At 47.0% G+C, this 21,121-nt stretch overlaps 1 protein-coding gene across 5 annotated transcripts in view; it reads left to right on the top strand.

Annotated features, from left to right (window-relative positions):
• Positions 1-10,508, top strand: part of ARHGAP25 (Rho GTPase activating protein 25) — a 125,401-nt gene extending 114,893 nt beyond the window's left edge. For all 5 annotated transcript variants that reach the window (XM_029604039.1, XM_029604038.1, XM_029604037.1 and 2 more), the window contains one exon: positions 8,163-10,508. In XM_029604039.1, coding sequence (XP_029459899.1) covers positions 8,163-8,373 — 211 coding nt within the window. In that variant the 3' untranslated portion in view covers positions 8,374-10,508. The remainder of the gene's footprint in view (positions 1-8,162) is intronic.
• The last annotated feature ends 10,613 nt before the right edge of the window (positions 10,509-21,121 follow it).

Raw genomic sequence — 21,121 nt, 5'->3', positions numbered from 1 at the left:
CAGCCGATACTGTCTGGATCCCGGGGAATGGGAATTGGTGGACGCAGCTTTTCAACTCATATACGACGCGTGGGGCAAGCCCAGCATGGATCTCATGACAACGTTTCGGAATGCCAAGACCTCACATTTTTACGCTCATCACAGAGAGACAGGAGCAGAGAGGGTAGATGCCCTGGCCGACCGATGTTCTCCTGTACGTATTCCCGCCTTGGCTGTTAATCAGCAGACTTCTCAGGAGGGTAGAGGTCCATCCAGCGGAAGTAATCTTGGTAGCCCCGGAATGGCCGAGGCGGCCATGATTTGCGGATCTTCTCAATCTAGTGGTGGCGGGGCCTCTGCGGTTGCCAATTCTCCCAGACCTCCTGCATCAAGGGCCCGTTTGTTTTGAAGAAGTCGATCGCTTCTGTCGAGCGGCATGGCTTTTGAAAGGCAACGGCTAAGTTGCAAAGGTTATTCTCCTGCCATGATGACTACCCTCCTGCAGTCGCTTAAGAAATCCACCAACCTTACGTATGTTAGACTGTGGAAGATTTTTGAATCTTGGTGCCTGGATCGGGAGGTTGCTCCTACGTGGGCTTCTGTGTCAGATATTCTGTATTTTATTTATTTATTTATTTAGATTCTTTTCTATACCGAAGTATAGTTTTCTACAAAATGGTCTGTACAAAGGCGTATCGTGTAGTTCTTTGAGAGTGCAGGTGGCTGCTCTTGGTTGTTTGCGTGGCAAGGTTCAAGGCGTAGTGTTAGCAGCACATCTGGATCTAGCTTGCTTCCTATGGGGAGCGAAGCACTTGCGCCCTCTGGTGAGGCATCCTTGTCCTTCTTGGAGTCTGAATTTAGTTCTCACTGCTCTGTGCTCGGCACCTTTTGAGCCTTTGAAAAGGGCGACTCTGAAGGATCTTACCTTGAAAGTGGTTCTTCTGATAGCCATTACATCAGCCCGTAGAGTGTTGGAACTTCAGACCCTTTCCTGTAGAGAACCTTTTTTGAGGATTTCAGATTCGGGAGTGTCACTGCGGACAGTTCCTTCTTTTCTTCCGACAGTGGTTTCTTCCTTTCATGTCAACCAATCGGTGGAACTGCCAGCCTTTGTGGAGTTAGATTGATTGGATCCCTTGTCTAGGGACTTGTGAAGGCTGGAAATTTGCAGAGCTTTGCTGCGATATCTGGAGGTTACCAATGACTTTCGGGTGACAGACCACCTTTTTGTGCTGTGGAGTGGTCCCAAGCAAGGTCAAATGGTAATAAAAGCTACCATAGCTCGCTGGTTGAAGGAGGCTATCAGCTCTGCCTATTTGCTATGTGGTAGACCTCTTTCAGTTGGGCTTCGTGCCCACTCTACTCATTCGCAAGCGACGTCTTGGGCGGAGTGCCAGTTGGAGAGATTTGCGGGGCGGCTACTTGGAAATCCTTCAATACTTTTGTGAGGCATTACAGACTGGATGTCCAAGCACCGAGTTCTGGAGGATTTGGAGAAGGAGTGCTGAGAGCGGACCTTTCCAGATCCCATCCCAGGTAGGAAAGCTCTGGTACATCCTAGGAGTCTGGACTGATCCGGGTACGTACAGGGAAAGGAAAATTAGTTTCTTACCTGATAATTTTTGTTCCTGTAGTACCACGGATCAGGCCAGAGTCCCGCCCGTCAGAAGCATGGAAGTTAGGGAGAGTCTGCCCAGTTATTATTTGGTTCATTTTCAGATCTGCAGAAATTTGGATTGCCCTTCATTAAGTGGGTCCACAGGTTCAGTACCTAGAGGAGTCAAGTGAACCGGTTATTTCTTTTTATTGTTGATGGGTTCTTGTACATAGTTATAGTGGTTTTTGAGAGTCATTCTTCTTTGACATTGAGTAATACTGCTGGACTGTAGGTGACACCATCCTATATAAGGCGGAGTTTTGTTTTGAAAACTTCTCTGTCTCCATCTGCTAGAAGGGGGGCAAAACCCAAGAGTCTGGACTGAACCGTGGTACTACAGGAACAAAAATTATCAGGTAAGAAACTAATTTTCCTATATTCTATTTTCATTGTATATGTGGTTAGCATGGTATGTGAAAGCTGTAATCATTCTGAATCAGTAAATCAATAATACTAATGAAAAAATAACTAACAAGGCTTCTACCACATGTAATGAGAATAGATTTTAATTTGACAATACTGCCTTGTCTTTCCTAGTAAGGCTAAAATCTCAATACTTTTAAGTGTTTTTAATTATGTATGTTCACATTGTATACGACCTCATGCTTATAGTGCAGTGCAGGCTATAAATCTTTTATAATAAATATTCTCACAGGACAAGCAGGATGGTAGTCCTCACATATGGGTGACATCACAGGATGGAGCCCAATCAAGGAACACTTTTGTCAAAGTTTCTAGAGCTTTGACTGGCACCTACTGGGCATGCCCAGCATGGCACTAAACCTGCAGCCAGAAGGGGTCCCCCTTCAGTCTTCTTTTTTCCGCGCAGCAGTAGCCATGCGGGTTAAGGAGCTCCAGAGAGATTCCTGACAGGAATTTTCCTCACGGAATTACTAAAAATTTTCATACCCCACAGGGGTCCCTCCTTTGAATTTTGACTCCGCGGTACTCCGGTAAGTTTTTTACCCGGTTTCCATCGATTCCTGTTGAGTTTGGCCCTCGCTGCCAACTGGCCGTCGACCGTACCGTGGCAAAATTTTTCAAAGGCCATGGCGTCGGGGTTCCGTCGGTGCCCGGACTGTACTCGCACCATGTCCATAACAGACCCGCATAAAGTTTGTGTAGTGTCTCAGATGCGAGCATGATGTCCTGACTTGCACCAAATGTGTCTTAATGACACCAAAAGGTCACAAGGCCAGAATGGAGAAAATGGAACTTTTCTTCCGTTCTCAAACTCCGCTGTCTATTGCATTGATGTTGTCTGAACTGGCACCGTCCACTTCGCACCAGTATCGGCGACCGTCCGGCATCAACGACTTCTCGGCCTTCGACTACCTCTACTCCCCCTCAGGACCGAGAGGATCGTAGAGAAAAACATCGGCATCGACACCGGAAGTCTCGGACCATCAATGAAGGAACATCATTGACCTCGCCATCGTCCGAGCCGTAATCGAAGAAACCCCGTCCAGAAAAGGCAGAAACCCCGTCACCGAGGCAACCCTTACCTGGACGGGTATCGGGAGCTGCTACTCCGCCTTTAACGGTGGTCCCTCCGGCTATGCCTCTGCCTCCTTCTTCCCTTCTGGAGCCTGGGCTGCTTGCTCCAGATCTCCATGAAGAACTGGACTGGATGGTTCAGGAGACCATCGATAAGGCGATGCACAGACTCTCTAAGGTCCCCCTGGTGCCGAAATCAGTGCCGGTCTCAGAACCGATCATCGATCCCATTCCGGCAGCATTGGCACTGCTGCTCTCGAAGATGGAAGCGCTCATAGCCGCTTTTCCACCGATGGATCCTGGGTCACCGATGGCTCTGGTGCCTTACCCGCTTACCCTGTCATCGGGAGGGGAAACACCGTTCCGCATTCCTTCATCGGGAGCCCTTACGATGCCTCAACCATCGATGCCGATGCGCCCATCGACGCCACCGATCCATCCATCGATGCCTGCACCGGTGCCCTCGATGCCTTCATCGGTGCCTCCAGTACTTCCCTCGATGCCTTCAGATCCTAGACCAGGACCTTCAGGAATACCATCGTCCCGTCCTTCTCAGGTTCCTACAGGGACAGGGGCTGATCCCTATGACACCTGGACTGATGATTCATCTCAAGACACCGATGATTTACCATCGCCACCTTCTCCTACTGAAAGAAGGAAGCGTTCTTCTCCAGAGGACTTGTCCTTCATAAATTTTGTGAAGGAAATGTCTTAATTGGTTCCCTTCCAATTACAGACTGAGCAAGATGATAGGCACCAATTCCTGGATGCTCCCAAGGAAATAACCTCCATCCCTATTCACCAGGTTCTTTTGGATCTCCTCAAAAAGAACTGGGAACACCCTGATTATGTTGGTCCAGTCAACAGAAAAGCTGATACCACTTATTTAGTCCAGTCAGCCCCAGGATTCCAGAAACCTCAGCTGGATCACCAATCTGTGGTTGTAGAATCTGCCCAAAAGAGGGTAAAAAGATCAAACCCCCAATCTTCCTTTCCCCCAGGTAAGGAACAGAAATTCCTGGATGCCATTGGCTGGCGTGTCTTCCAGGGATCAATGCTTATCTCTCAGATCGCCTCCTACCAGCTTTATATGACCCAGTACAACAGGGTCTTATTCAAGCAGATACAGGACTTTGCAGAGTCCCTGCCTCAGCAATTCCAGGAACAGCTTCAAACCCTGGTACAAAGGGTTTTGAGGCAGGGAAGCATGAAATAAGATCCTCTTATGATATCTTCGATGCCGCTTCCAGGGTATCTGCAACTGCTATTTTGGCAAGAAGATGGGCCTGGCTTAAGTCTTCAGACTTGCGCCCTGAAGTACAATACAGGTTATCTGATCTGCCCTGCATAGGAGACAATATGTTTGGCGAACAGATTCAGCGGACGGTGGAAGAACTCAAGGACCATCATGAGACCCTTCACCAGCTCTCTCTGATGCCCTCTATTCCTCCAAACAGCCTTTCAGGAAGGATACTAAAAAGTCATTCTTCCATCCAAAGAAATCCTATCCACCACCATCTAGAACTCGTTCCACGAGACCTTTCCAAAAGGCCCAGTCTCGTCAATCGCGGAAACAAAAGCCGCAGACAGCTCCTCAGCCGGGCCCTGCTTCCGGCTTTTGACTCCTGCATAGAGAGCAGCTGCCAGTTTCCACTGCTTCAGATATCAGTGGGAGGTCAATTGTGCCATTTCAACAACAGGTGGCACACAATCACGACAGACCAGTGGGTCCTTGCCATAATCTCACAAGGTTATCACCTGAACTTTCTCTCCATCCCACCGAACTACCAACGTGGAGAACTTCCGACCACTCACTTCTCCTGGAGCAGGAGGTCTCCCTCATCCTCCAGTCCAGAGCAATAGAGCCAGTGTCCTACTCCCAACAAGGCCTAGGATTCTATTCCCGGAACTTTCTAATCCCCAAAAAATCAGGTGGCGTTCGTCCAATTCTGGGCCTACGCGCCCTCAACAAGTTCCTCCACCAAGAAAAGTTCAAGATGGTGACCTTGGGTTCCCTCCTTCCTCTTCTGCAAAAAGGAGACTGGCTCTGCTCTCTCGATCTCCAAGACGCATTCACACACATTGCGATAACGCCATCTCATCGCATGTTCCTGAAATTTCTGGTAGGCTCCAAGCACTATCAGTACCGAGTGCTACCATTCAGCCTGGCAACTGCACCACGAGTCTTCACCAAGTGCCTCGTAGTAGTAGCAGCCTTCCTCAGGACTTAAGGTGTTCACGTCTACCCCAATCTAGACGATTGGTTGATCAGGGCTCCCACTCAGCAAGCTGCTCTGTCGTCCCTATGTCTTACTTTACTCACTCTGACTTCGCTAGGATTTCTCGTCAACTACGCGAAATCCTGCTTAGTCCCATCTCAAACTTTATCATTCATAGGGGCAGACTTGGACACCTTGCAGGCAAAGGCATTTCTGCCTCGACAGCAAGCTGTCACTCTCATCTCTCACGCACACCAGCTAAACGCACGACTGCACGCCACTTCCTCATCCTGCTAGGACGCATGGCGTCCTCAGTACAGGTTACCCCAATGGCCCCCTTGGCCATGAGAGTCATGCAGTGGACTCTAAGGTCACAATGGCCTCAGTCCGTCCAATCTCTATCAACCACTTTCCACATCACCGACTCACTTCATCAGTCTCTAGCCTGGTGGCAAAATCAGATCAATCTCCTCCAAGGCCTGCCCTTCCAGGCTCCAGACCCTCAAATAATTCTCACCACCGATGCTTCCAACCTCGACTGGGGAGCCCATGTCGCCGATTTGCAGACACAAGGAACTTGGTCTCCAGAGGAAACCAAACACGAATCAATTTCCTGGAGCTGCGAGCAATCAGATATGCTCTCAGGGTATTTCAGGATCACCTTTCCAACCAGGTCATCCTGATTCAGATGGACAACCAGGTGGCCATGTGGTACATCAACAAACAGGGAGGGACAGGCTCCTTCCTACTGTGTCAGGAAGCTGCACAGATATGGGCGGAGGCCCTCTCCCATTCGATGTACCTCAGGGCCACCTACTTGCCAGGAGTGTACAATGTGTTGGCGGACAAGCTGAGTTGTGCCTTTCAACCATACGAGTGGTCCCTCAACCCCCACTGTAGCGGACTCAATATTCCAACGTTGGGGTTACCCCCACATAGACCTCTTTGCGGCACCTCAGAACTGCAAAGTAGAGAACTTTTGCTCTCTCATTCGCAGCCAACACTCTCGGCCAAGAGATGTATTCTCCCTCTCATGGGCAACCGGTCTCCTATATGCATTCCCTCCACTTCCACTTCTCTCGAAGACTGTCATGAAGTTACTTCAGTACAAGAGACGCATGATCCTGATAGCACCTCACTGGCCTCGCTAAGTGTGGTTTCCAATACTTCAGGACCTCTCCGCAGACACATTCCTTTGGGAAAGGACCCGCTTCTGATCACTCAGAACGACGGGTGCCTATGCCATCCCAATCTTCAGGCCTTGTCTCTGATTGCTTCACGGAAGCCTTCCACGAGAAAATCTTATCTTTACAAATGGAACAGATTTAAATCATGGTGTTCTTCTCAATCCCTTGATCCCTTTACCTGTTCCACCACGAAGTTTCTAAACTATCTCTGGCACTTGTCAGAATCAGGACTAAAAACCTCCTCCATCAGAATGCATGTCAGTGCGGTAGCCGCCTTCCATAGAGGTGTCGGGGATGTTCCTATTTCAGTACAACCCCTCGTAACACGTTTTCTGAAGGGCTTGCTTCACCTCAAGCCTCCTGTGCGCCCTCCGGCCCCTTCTTTTGACCTCAATCTGGTTTTGGGTTGGCTCATAAAACCACCATTCAAGCCTCTCCAATCCTGTGATCTTCGCTATCTCACATGGAAAGTGATCTTTCTTTTGGCAATAACATCTGCTTGCAGAGTTAGTGAGTTACAGGCCCTAATTACCTATCCGCCTTACACTAAACGTCTGCAGGACCGGGCAGTACTGCCCGTACTCACCCTAAGTGAGTAATACTAAGATAGTATCGGACTTTCACATTAATCAATCCATTATACTACCTACCTTCTTTCCCAGGCCCCACTCCAATCCAGGAGAACAAGCTCTGCATACCCTTGACTGTAAACGGGCTCTAGCGTTTTATCTAGATCGTACAGCTGCCCACAGGAAAAGCACTCAATTGTTTGTCTCTTTCCATTCCATCAAATTGGGGCAGCCTGTGGGTAAGCATACTCTCTCCTCCTGGTTAGCGGACTGCATATCTTTTTGCAATCAGCAAGCAGGCATTCCACTTCAAGACCGTGTTAAAGCACACTCTGTGAGGGCCATGGCGACTTCAGTAGCACACTTATGCTCAGCGCCGCTTCCTGACATTTGCAGGGCTGCTACCTGGAGTTCTCTCCATACCTTTACAGCCCATTATTGCTTAGACAAAGATTCCATCTTTGGCCAATTTGTCTTGCGCAACTTGACGTACCAACACCCTTCCACCTGTCCGTTAGGGTTCAGGATGCCCTCTACCAAATTTCACCCCAGTCCTAGTGCCTATTGCACATCTGGGTACATTTGGTGCATTTCTCGGACATCCTCAGCTCGGTATTCACCTATATGTGAGGGATTCCATCCTGCTTGTCCTGTGAGAAAGCAAATGTTGCTTACCTGTAACAGGTGTTCTCACAGGACAGCAGGATGCTAGTCCTCACGAAACCCGCCCGCTGCCCCGTGGTGTTGGGTTCGTAACGTTTTCTTATTTTATTTTTCGGCACTTCCTGTAGCTTTAAACAAGACTGAAGGGAAACCCCTGCTGGCTGCAGGGTTAGTGCCATGCTGGGCATGCCCAGTAGGTACCAGTCAAAGTTCTAGAAACTTTGACAAAAGTGTTCCGTGATTGGGCTCCATCCTGTGATGTCACCCATATGTGAGGACTAACATCCTGCTGTCCTGTGAGAACACCTGTTACAGGTAAGCAACACTTGCTAAATAAATAAAGGCTACAGAAATGTAGACTTCCTTTCACCACCTCTGTCTTTTCTTACAGTCTGGAAAAGGAGAATTATGACGTTTGGGCCAAGGTGGTCAGGTTAAAGGAAGAACTCAAAAAGGAAAAGGAGAAAAACTTAGCTCTGGAGATTACCCTTCAAGACGAGGAGCATTCTAGAAGCGACGCAGAAAAGAGGAATGAGATCTTAGAGCAAGAGATGCAGATGTTCTTAAAATCAATGCGTGAACCCAGTGCCAAAACAGAGTAGTTGAAAGGAGCACACTGCATTTGGCTTTACCCGTGCGGGGTCTCTTTCCCCCTCCCAAGCTCCTCAGCTAGTACCTGCCCAGAGATGGTTGCTCTGTTGGAAAGAGGAATGTGAGGAGTAAAGCAGAGGATCTTATGTCCATTTGCATGCTGGTGCACTTAGAATTTCAAAACTGAAACATCTGTTGTGAATTTGCTGAACCAGAGATCTAAAAAGAGATGGAAAGATTTGAATAGGGGCAAGTGCAGTATACAGTGGTGTGGTGAGGACTTCAGCCATAAATTTGCAAGAGATACCCATAGCAAACTTTTCTGTTTTGGAAGCAACAATTCTTCTTTATATGGCAAAGATAATTTGTCATACTGTTTGCTTTGCATGGTAATGTAAGTAGCTGAGTTTTTTAACTTCCTATTTTAGAACCACCATGCCCTTCTCTGCAGATTAGGTGTTAGTTACAGTACACTGCCCCCAAAAGTGAAATAGCCAAGAACTTGGAAGAGGACATGCACCTGACCTTTCTTTCTTGGAGCAGATAGCTGCTGCCTTAATCCCTCAGTCCTGCTAATTTTATGGATCTGACCCATTCAGAGCCGCCTCAAGGGGTACCAATACTAGAGCAAAATTCACACTGGATCAGCCAAGTCCTAAAGAGCAGGGATATGCAAAGCAAAACATTTTCTTTTCACAAATGCTCTATGGATTTGCAAATTTGTTCGCAATAGGTTTTAACAAAAGAATTTTTGAGAAACATGCAGTAGATGACAAGACTTTCTTGGTGCACAGCATTTCACGATTCTATTTCTGGAAATGTCCAATTTTGCAAAACCTTTTTTTTTTTTCAAATATGAAATCTGGAGATTTTGTTGCCCATTTTGGTGTACATGTCTCTGTACTCTAGTATATATTCTCCTTCCTCTACCCTTCCCCCACACTACTGCATCTACCTTCATTCTTTGGAAGTAGGAGAAGATAACGATTTAAGATACCCCAGTCATAATGTAATCTGTCCTCTCCCCAGCATTCAAAGTACTGGAATATCCAAAGCCTTATGTTTAGTTTTTGTCCTCAGTTTATTTCTGGTTGGCAGCTGCAGCAGCCTAATAGGAATTTGGTAAGAGATTGGGATATATTCCTATAAGATGCATATTATATATATTTGTAGCAAATTTACTTGACTATAGCAATAAAGTCAACCTTTAAAAAAAAAAAAAAAAATATATATATATATATATGTTTTTAAGGAGACGCTCCTGTGTACTGGTATCTGCATCCCTAGCATCATGTGTTGTATTTGCAATAATGTTGATGTGCTGTGGGTCTTTGTCAGACTTTCCATGACTTTAATTATTCAGACTTGGCTATATAGCTATAAAATGGTATCAGCTCCAGGAAGGAGTAAAAAAAAATCCACAGAGAACAAAAATTGTGCAAGGAAAAATCTTCTGCAAAATATTGTTACAGGCCATTTGTCAAAAAAAATGCTAAATTTTAGAAATTGGGTGAAGAATCCCCATAGCTGCTTTCTGCAAATGTTTTTTTTTTTCCTTTCAGTTTTTGCATGAAAGGAAATCCGTGGGTAAAAGTCTAGCTGTTTCATAATTGTGCAAAACAAACTGGATTTGCAGGTTTTTGATGCTTGTGGGTTTTTAGGTGGAAGGGGCTTTGCCCTGAAGAATACCCACATATTTACTGAACACGTGGTAACAGACACAAAAAGGGTCAAATTGGCAAAGGTTTATAATTCATGTGCTGGCTAGGGTTGAAGCCTTGACGACTGACTTAGGTTAAGTCAACCTGTTTTTGTGTCTTGACCTTTTGCTGAAAACTTAAATCTGGCCCTTTGTATTGTCTAGAGCAGTGTTTCCCAACCTTTTCACACCCAAGCTACACCTGCTTGAACAAAAATATTGAATGGCACATCAGCCTTCAAGGAGCAGGCAGTGCAGACATGAAGAGAGCTCATATTGTCAAAATAAGAGCTAGGGAAGCACTAACAAAGGGGAAGCGGGGGCAAAGATACACATGAACCTGTCATGATGGAGCAGCTCACCTTATATACAAGTTCAGGAGAAGAGAGATGTCAGTGAAACAATAGCTGCTGGATCAGTAAGTTCCCCAGATCAGTCCAGATGAGTGGGTTTATGCATTCCTATCAGCAGATGGAGGCAGAGAACAAAACTTTGAGGCACTGCTCATAACTGAGAGTGCCACCTGCAGTCCCTCAGTATTTCTTTGTCTCCAGCAGATGGTAGAGGTGCAAACCTGCAGTCTGGAATTCTTAAAAAAAAAAGATTTAGATGAGAAGAGGATTCGGCTCCCCGAGGTGTTAGGATCCTTCGTGAGCCATCCCTCGGGTAGAGCAGGGCGAGCGGGGGGTTGGTGATCCCTGTCTGGACTTGGCCCTTTGTGTTGGGGGGGGGGGGGGTGTAAATAGCCAGGGGTTCTGGTTTCCATCTCCCCCTCTGGGCCCCTCGGTGGGCCTGGCTTCTCAGCGGCGGCTCTCCAGACGTCCAAATCATTATTCCTGTCCATGGCTCTATCTCTGATTCCCTTAAGCGCTGGGACACATGCCTTGCGTCCATTACCATACTCACAAACCTCCACCTTGCCTTAAACACCACCAAAGCTGAACTGCTCTTCATTTCCCAACACCAATCCCCTAAACTCTCCATTGCTAATGATCCGGCATTCAGGGCCATCTCTGCCCAACCATTTGTAAGAGACCTCGGGGTCCTCATTGACCAGCAACTGAATCTAAAGAAATACTTCAATATTATCCTCAAGAAGAGATTCTTCAAGCTCAATATTCTAAAAAAAACTAAACCCCTTACTCCACACCCATGACTTCCGTACTGTCATCCATCCAGGCCACCCTCTCTTCCAAAATGGACTACTGCAACTCCCTCCTCCTAGGGCTCCCCTATTCCACCACAAAGCCGCTTCAAATGCTCCAGAATGCAGTAGCGAGGACCATCACAAACGCCTGTAAATCAGCCCACATCACTCCCATCCTTAAAGACCTCCATTGGCTCCCTATCCCCTCACACATCCTTTACAAAACCCTCACCCTTATACAAACACAACTCCAGTTGGCCTGATGACCTACTCTGCCTCACACGCTCTAACCGCCCCACCAGAACTGTTGCGGTCCCGGGCCGGGCCCCGGTCCCTCCACCTACCTCGGGGGCGGCCCGGGCCATTTTGGAGCTTCTTCAGGCCGGCAGGCCCTCCAGCACGTCTCTCCCTCCTCGGGAGAGACGCCGACGATCAGGCACGGCTGGCTCCACCCCCTGACACGCGCATGTGGGGTGGAGCTCCCCTTAAAGGGGCCAGCGCGGGAAAATCCTCCTTGCAGCTGTGGATGACGTCAGACGCCTTCAGGGTATAAGTACCCTGCATCTAATTTACCCCAGTGCCTTGCAACAAGGTTCCTGGTCTTTGGCCTGCTGCAGCTGTGTTCCTGGTTTGCTTAGTCCCGCTTCTGCTTTGCCCTTCTCTCTGATTGATTCTTCTGGACTCCGACCCCTGGATTGGCTTTGGACCGTGCTTTGGACTTTGACCTCTGGATTGGCTTCGGATCCTGCTTGGACTTCGACCTCTGGATTGGCTTCGGACCCTGCTTGGACTTCGACCTCTGGACTGGCCTTGGACTGCTCCTGGACTCAGACTCCTGGACTGACTTCTGGACTACCTACGACCTGCTGGAGGCGCCAGCCGTCCGGAACCCACGACCTGCAGGAGGCGCCTGCATCCGGACCATCTTCCACATCCAGGTAGTCGCCTAAGTCCCAGCGGCCATGTCCCTACGGGCTCCTCCTGGGGGGACTTCGGCTTCCAGGGTGAATCTCCAAAAGTCCCAGCGGCCGGACTCCTAAGGGCTTCCCCCGGGGAAGTGCCGGTCTCCAGGGTGAAGACTCCGTTATCGCCAGGGTCCAACGTCGTCCGTCCTCCCAGTGAGTACCGAGTCCTTGGTCGCAAGGACTCCACCATAGTCCAGTATCCTCGCCTGCTCCGAGCTTCTGAACCGCCTCCTGGTTGGGATCCTTGCTGTGAACCCCTACAGCGCTCCATCTTCGGTCCCAACCGGCCCAAGGGTCCACAAACATAACAAGAACAAACAATAAAGGAACCCTCCACATACCATCACTCAAAAAGGCGCACATCTCCGCCACAAGGGACCGCACCATCTCCATTGCTGGACCTACATGATGGAACTCACTACCCACAAATCTCCGACTTGAGCCTTGTACCAATAAATTCAAAAAGAAATTAAAGACATGGCTCTTTAAGCAGGCTTACCCAGATTAGACCCGCCCTCCATTTTAACCTTATGCTGCATCTTTTCATTGACCTGTATCTATGTAATTAGTTTGTGATTATTGATGCTTGTTATTATATTATTGCTTGCTGTTATATTATTGGTTAAGAACATAAGAACATGCCATACTGGGTCAGACCAAGGGTCCATCAAGCCCAGCATCCTGTTTCCAACAGTGACCAATCAAGGCCATAAGAACCTGGCAAGTACCCAAAAACAAAGTCTATTCCATGTTACCGTTGCTAGTAATAGCGGTGGTTATTATCTAAGTCAACTTAATTAATAGCAGGTAATGGACTTCTCCTCCAAGAACTTATCCAATCCTTTTTTAAACACAGCTATACTAACTGCACTAATCACATCTTCTGGCAACAAATTCCAGAGTTTAATTGTGCATTGAGTGAAAAAGAACTTTCTCCGATTAGTTTTAAATGTGCCACATACTAACTTCATAGAGTGCCCCCTAGTCTTTCTATTATCCGAAAGAGTAAAAAACTGATTCACATCTACCCGTTCTAGACCTCTCATGATTTTAAACACCTCTATCATATCCCCACTCAGCCGTCTCTTCTCCAAGCTGAAAAGTCCTAACCTCTTTAGTCTTTCCTCATAGGGGAGCTGTTCCATTCCCTTTATCATTTTGGTCACCCTTCTCTGTACCTTCTCCATCGCAATTATATCTTTTTTGAAGATGCAGCGACCAGAATTGTACACAGTATTCAAGGTGTGGTCTCACCATGGAGCAATACAGAGGCATTATGACATTTTCCGTTTTATTCTGTTTTGCTACCTATCGGCCTTTTCTCCGTTGTCCCATCCCTAGCACCTGTTTTATGTATTATCCACCTTTAATTCAGATGTAAACTGGTTTGATGTAACCACAAATGCTGGTATAGAAAAGTATTAAATAAATAAATAAATAAAGTTTCAGCTTTGAGACTTCGTGCAGTGTGTGCGGAAATCTGATGCACATAGTGTTTGTCCTGGGTGTAGAAGGCACATGACAAGGGGTCATGAGTGGCAGCTGACACAGCGCAGGCAGCCCGTGTAGAAGCGAGGGTAGCCTATGTGGCCAATGCTCTTTGACATGGGCCGAAATTCCGCCAAGAGTATGGTCTGTGCAGTGACAGCACAGAGGCTCTTGTGGCTGCATAATTGGTCAGTAGACATATGGTCTAAAGCCCAGCTTTCAAAGTACCCCTTCAGAGGGAGGTTTAGCTTGAGGAGGACTTGGAGCAGCTCGTGAAGCAGTTAGGAGAGTTGAAGGGCAATAAATTGCTTGAGGACAGGAAAGGTCCTAGGAAGTCCTTTCTGCTGTGAGCCTGTTTTCGAGAGTTCGGGCAGACAGCAGCCCTTTTGGAATCAGTGCAGATCCCCGAGGGACAGTGGGTCCCAAGGGGGGAGCAGAAACAAAGTTGGACAATGAAGATGTGTTAGTCTGCTTCTCCCTGGAAGCTATTGGAGGGAGGATGTCTCTCTCTTACGAGGAGTGAACCAAAATCACGTTGGACCAGTGGGTCCTAGAGGTGATAAGAGATGGTTATGCCTTAGAATTTTCTCGGCTGCTCAGGGACTGAGATGAGGTACTTTACTAGAGGTTTGTATCGGCCTTATTTGCTGTATTTTCTCAATATTATATTGCACTGGAAGTGAACTGCTGCCTTTTCTTGGGTAGGGCTATTGCTGAGTTATGGTAGGTCTGATAGACATGTACAGAGTGGGGTTTGTTTTAGAGGTGTGCATCTGTTTTACACGTATTTGTAATCCGCAACTTATTTTTTGCAATCTGAAAAATACGTGGGGAGGCGAAACGCATCGCGACACCCCACGTATTCAACAGATATCCGTTTTATTTGGCCTCCTAAATAAACATTTAAACCCCCCACCCTCCTGACTCCCCCAAGACTTACCAAAACTCCCTGGTGGTCCAGCGGGGAGTCAGGAAGCCATCCCTGCACTCGTTTGCGGTTTTCTCACGGCGCCGATAGCCTGTCACAGGGGCTGCCGGCGCCATTGGTCAGCCCCTGTCACATGGTCACCGGCGCCATCTTGTGCTCCTACCACATGACAGGTAGGTCATGTGGCAGGAGATCGCTCCGGGACCCTCGTTGGACCCAACCGGAACTTTTGGCCAGCTTGGGGGGGCCTCCTGACCCCCACAAGACTTGCCAAAAGTCCAGGGGGGGCCAGGAGAGACCTCCTTTCACGCCGTCCGTCCGATCCCAATACTCGAAATGGCGCCGATCGCCGCCATTTTGAGACTCAAAATCGCCGTCCCGCCAATACTCAAAATGGCGCCGATCACCACAGCGATCGGCGCCATTTTGAGTATTGGCGGGACGACGATTTTGAGTCTCAAAATGGCGGCGATCGGCGCCATTTTGAGTATTGGGATCGGACGGACGGCGTGAAAGGAGGTCTCTCCTGGACCCCCGCTGGACTTTTGGCAAGTCTTGTGGGGGTCAGGAGGCCCCCCCAAGCTGGCCAAAAGTTCCGGTTGGGTCCAACGAGGGTCCCGGAGCGACCTCCTGCCACATGACCTGTCACGTGGTAGGAGCACAAGATGGCGCCGGTGACCATGTGACAGGGGCTGACCAATGGCACCGGCAGCCCCTGTGACACAGGCTATCGGCGCCGTGAGGAAACCACAAACGAGTGTAGGGATGGCTTCCTGACTCCCCGCTGGACCACCAGGGAGTTTTGGTAAGTCTTGGGGGGGGGGGGGGTCAGGAGGGTGGGGGGTTGTAGTTAATTTAGTAGTAACGTATTTACAGATCGACAACTTATTGAATTCTCCATACTTTCCACATGAAATGGAATTGACCCCCCATGAATACCTATTGCGTACGCAACGAAAACTTTTTGCCTGCACATCTCTAGTTTGTTTATATTATTTTACAAGGAGAGTGTTTGTGTTGCTGTTATTGAGATGAGACCAGAATCCAAATATCTTTTTTGTATGGTGAGTTGTACAGAGAAATGTCTTAGTTCTACTCTGCACCCATTGTTAGGAAGTGGGAGACTCCTGTGGATATAGAGCATATGCTTATGTTTAGTACCATGATGGTCATGTGTTCAATGTGTCACGCATGTGAGCATCATCTCTCAGGTGTGTCCTGATAGAAAAAAAGTTGAGAACCACTGGTCTAGAGGAAGCAGAATGTCAATGATTATTTAATAGCCACTAGAGGGCACCAAAGCATCAATAAGAAAGAGTGATGTAATTAAATCATAATTATCATATTATCATGTTCATTATTATCCCTGTCCCCTACAGCTGCATGCATGGATTCTGGCTAATTTTTTTAACCAAAGGCCTACTGTAAATCTAGGTGAAGATTTGAACATATTGAATCTATACAGCCGTATGTTTTTATGAAGAGTAAATGGAAGAAAGAATACACAATATACTGTAAAAAGAGTAAAATACAAAACATAAAACCATAAAATCCTTAAATAAAACTTTGTAATGTTCAAAATAATATACAAATTAAGAGTGCACACACAAAAAAAAGTGAAAGTAGGGTAATTTTAAAAGGGAGTACAGCAAGTAAAACAGTGTTTTATCTGCAGTAGCTGCCTGATATACTGGTAAAATTGTGTGTGTACTGCCTTTTAAAAGAACATTTTCTGGGACTCAGTGGAGACATTCCTGGGGATGGAGTTGAGGGTTTTGCACTTAAACCCACATTTTTGCATTTTCCAAAATATGCACTTGGCAGATTTTCAAAGGGTACGCGCGTAACCCCCGAAAAGCTGCCCCTTCCACCCCCCTGCGTGCGCCGAGCTTATCTTGCATAGGCTCGGCGGCACGCGCAAGCTCCGGGACGTGCGTAAGTCCCGGGGCTTTCCTGGGGGGGCGTGTCGAGGGACGTGTCGCGGCTGGCGCGTCATTGGGGGCGTTCCGGGGCGGGGCTGCGGGCGTGGTTCCGGCCCAGGGGCATTCTGGGGGCGTGGCCTCCAGACCAGCCCCTGGACTGGAACATGGCGCGCCAGCAGCCGACGAGCGCGCAAGTTACTCCTGCCTCAGGCAGGTGTAACTTGTAAAATAAAGGTAGTGGGGGAATTAGTTAGGGCTGGGGGGTGGGTTAGATAGGGGAAGGGAGGGGAAGGTGGGGGGGTGCCAGAAGGAAAGTTCCCTCTGAGGCCGCTCCGATTTCGGAGCGGCCTCGGAGGGAACGGAGGATGGCTGTGCAGCTCGGCGTGTGCAGGCTGCCGATTTTGCGCAGCCTTGCGCGCACCGACCCTGTATTTTATAACATGTGCGCGGCAGCGCACGCATGATATAAAATCGGGAGTAGATTTGTTCGCGCCGGGTTGCGCAAACAAATCTACTCCCGCTCGCACCTTTTAAAATCTGCTCCTTAGATTTCCCCCAAATCTTCCACAGGTGTGTAATTGTGTGTGGGTGAATTAAGTGGAAAAATTTTGAAAGTGGACTTAGGCACAGAAATCTGTTTGGAAAATTGGTGTCATGTACACATGTTTTTGCCATGTAATTTAGGCAGGCTGTTAAAAATGATCCTGTGCTGTACAGGGTAAAAGCAGCTGTTGGATTCTGAAAACTGGCAAAAGTGAAGATGGCTAGCAAGTGGCAGGATATGAGTGTTGTACATTATTGTATAGGAGAAGAACAGGTTATTCTTTTTAGCAAAACCACAGGCAGTACTTCTTGGGAGTAATTTTCAGAATCATTTTTGCAGGTAAAACAATGCTTTAATTGCAGCAATGGGATTTTAGAAAATTGCCTGCCCTATATGCACATACTTTCCCCTGCAATAGGGGGAGGCATTACCATGGATGGGGGTTAGGGTGGGGTTTCCAGTTTTCTTGGAAAACGTATCTGTACAAATTAGCCAATCTAAATGTATGCCTGTAGCTTTTCTGGAATAATTTCAAAGGGGAAAAATAAACCCATACTTTCACCGTGAAAATGAGTATAAAAGTCCACAGGTAATAAATACCTGCAGATTTTGCACCAGTGCAGGCAAGTTTTAAAATTACTTCCATTGTGTTTTAACCATAATAAATTCATAGGAAGTAAGTTCATTTTTTTAGGATATGGGATTTTCTCACAGGACATGCAGGATGGGAGTCCTCACATATGGGTGACATCACAGGATGGAGCCCAATCACAGAACACTTTTGTCAAAGTTTCTAGAACTTTGACTGGCCCCTACTGGGCATGCTCAGCATGGCACTAATCCTGCAGCTAGCAGGGGTCCCTCTTCAGTCTTCTTTTTTCTGCGCAGCAATAGCCACGCGGTTAAGGAGCTCTGCAAGGATTACAAAAGAACATAAGAACATGCCATACTGGGTCAGACCAAGGCTCCATCAAGCCCAGCATCCTGTTTCCAACAGTGGCCAATCCAGGCCAGAAGAACCTGGCAAGTACCAAAAAACTGTCTATTCCATGTTACCGTTTAGAGATGTGAATCGGAACCGGAATCGGTTCGGATTCCGGTTCAGATTCACATCGTGTTTTGTTTTTTTCATCCCTCCCGATCGCTGTGCCCGAGCCGATAAACAAAAAACCCACCCTGACCCTTTAAAACGAATCCCTTAGCTTCCCCCACCTTCCCGACCCCCCCCAAAAAAGTTTTACAGGTACCTGGTGGTCCAGTGGGGGTCCCGGGAACGATCTCCCACTCTCGGGCCGTCGGCTACCACTAATAAAAATGGCGCCGATGGCCTTTGCCCTTACCATGTGACAGGGTATCCGTGCCATTGGCCGGCCCCTGTCACATGGAGAGAGCACTGGATGGCCGGCGCCATCTTTAAAAATGGCGCGGGCCATCCAGTGCTCCTACCATGTGACAGGGCTGGCCAATGGCAAGGATACCCTGTCACATGGTAAGGACAAAGGGCCATCGGCACCATTTTGATTAGTGGCAGCTGATGGCCCAGGAGCGGGAGATCGCTCCCGGGACCCCCACTGGACCACCAGGTACCTGTAAAAAGTTTTGGGGGGGGTCGGGAGGGTGGGGGAAGCTAAGGGATTAGTTTTAAAGGGTCGGGGTGGGTTTAGGGGTTATTTTTGTGTGCCATTTTTCCCGCCCTCCCCCAAAATGATAAGAGAACCCCCACGAACAATATCGTGGGGTTTTCCTATCGTTTTGGGGGAGCCCCCGATTTCTGACAATTTTGAAAATATCGTACGATATTTTCAATCGTCCGAAGCCCGATTCACATCCCTATTACCGTTGCTAGTAATAGCAGTGGTTATTATCTAAGTCAACTGAACTAATAGCAGGTAATGGACTTCTTCTCCAAGAACTTATCCAATCCTTTTTTAAACACAGCTATCCTAACTGCACTAACCACATCTTCTGGCAACAAATTCCAGAGTTTAATTGTGCATTGAGTGAAAAAGAACTTTCTCTGATTAGTTTTAAATGTGCCACATGCTAACTTCATGGAGTGCTCCCTAGTTTTTCTATTATCCGAAAGAGTAGAAAACCGATTCACATCTACCCGTTATAGACTTCTCATGATTTTAAACACCTCTATCATATCCCCCCTCAGCAGTCTCTTCTCCAAGCTGAAAAGTCCTAACCTCTTTAGTCTTTCCTCATAGGGGAGCTGTTCCATTCCACTTATCAATTTGGTAGCCCTTCTCTGTACCTTCTTCATCGCAATTATATCTTTTTTGAAAGCGGCGACCAGAATTGTACACAGTACACATGGTCTCACAATGGAGCGATACAGAGGCATTATGACATTTTCCGTTTTATTCACCATTCCCTTTCTAATAATTCCCAACATTCTGTTTGCTTTTTTGATTGCCGCAGCACACTGAACCGACGATTTCAATGTGTTATCCACTATGACGCCTAGATCTCTTTCTTGGGTAGTAGCACCTAATATGGAACCTAACATTGTGTAACTATTGCATGGGTTATTTTTCCCTATATGCATCACCTTGCACTTGTCCACATTAAATTTCATCTGCCATTTTGATGCCCAATTTTCCAGCCTCACAAGGTCTTCCTGCAATTTATTGTATTTCTTTCCAGATCATTTATAAATATATTGAAAAGTAAGGGTCCCAATACAGATCCCTGAGGCACTCCACTGCCCACACCCTTCCACTGAGAAAATTGCCCATTGAATCCTACTCTCTGTTTCCTGTCTTTTAGCCAGTTTGTAATCCACGAAAGGACATCGCCACCTATCCCATGACTTTTTATTTTTCCTAGAAGCCTCTCATGAGGAACCTTGTCAAATGCCTTCTGAAAATCCAAGTACACTACATCTACAAGTTCACCTTAATCCACATGTTTATTAACTCCTTCAAAAATGTGAAGCAGATTTGTGAGGCAAGAATTGCCTTGGGTGAAGCCATGCTGACTTTGTTCCATTAAACCATGTCTTTCTATATGTTCTGTGATTTTGATGTTTAGAATACTTTCCACTATTTTTCCTGGCACTGAAGTCAGGCTAACCGGTCTGTAGTTTCCCAGATCACCCCTGGAACCCTATTTAAATATTGGGGTTACATTAGCTATCCTCCAGTCTTCAGGTACAATGGATGATTTTAATGATAAGTTACAAATTTTTACTAATAGATCTGAAATTTCATTTTTTAGTTCCTTCAGAACTCTGGGGTGTATACCATCCGGTCCAGGTGATTTACTACTCTTAAGTTTGTCAATCAGGTCTACCACATCTTCTAGGTTCACCGTGATTTGGTTCAGTCCATCTGAATCATTACCCATGAAAACCTTCTCCAGTAGCAGTACCTCCCCAACATCCTCTTCAGTAAACACCGAAGCAAAGAAATCATTTAATCTTTCCACGATGGCCTTATCTTCTCTAAGTGCCCCTTTAACTCCTCAATCATCTGACTCCCTCACAGGCTTTCTGCTTCGGATATATTTAAAAAACGTTTTACTGTGAGTTTATGCCTCTACGGCCAACTTCTTTTCAAATTCTCTCTTAGCCTGTCTTATCAATGTCTTACATTTAACTTGCCAATGTTTATACATTATCCTATTTTCTTCTGTTGGATCCTTCTTCCAATTTTTGAATGAAGATCTTTTGGCTAAAATAGCTTCTTTCACCTCCCCTTTTAACCATGCCGGTAATCATTTTGCCTTCTTTCCACCTTTCTTAATGTATGGAATACATCTGGATTGTGCTTCTAGGATGGTAGTTTTTTAACAATGACTATGCCTCTTGCACACTTTTTACTTTTGTAGCTGCTCCTTCCAGTTTTTTTCTAACTATTTTTCACATTTTATCAAAGTTTCCCTTTTGAACGTTTAGCACGAGAGCCGTGGATTTGCTTACTGTCCCCCTTCCAGTCATTATATCAAATTTGATCATATTATGATCACTATTGCCAAGCGGCCCTCACCACTGTTACCTCTCTCTCACCAAATCCTGTTCTCCACTGAGAATTAGATCTAAAATTGCTCCCTCTCTCGT

This window comes from Rhinatrema bivittatum, chromosome 5 (assembly GCF_901001135.1).
Source record: "Rhinatrema bivittatum chromosome 5, aRhiBiv1.1, whole genome shotgun sequence".
In the NCBI taxonomy this organism is placed as follows: domain Eukaryota; kingdom Metazoa; phylum Chordata; class Amphibia; order Gymnophiona; family Rhinatrematidae; genus Rhinatrema; species Rhinatrema bivittatum.
This window is presented reverse-complemented; position numbering and strand designations above follow the sequence as displayed.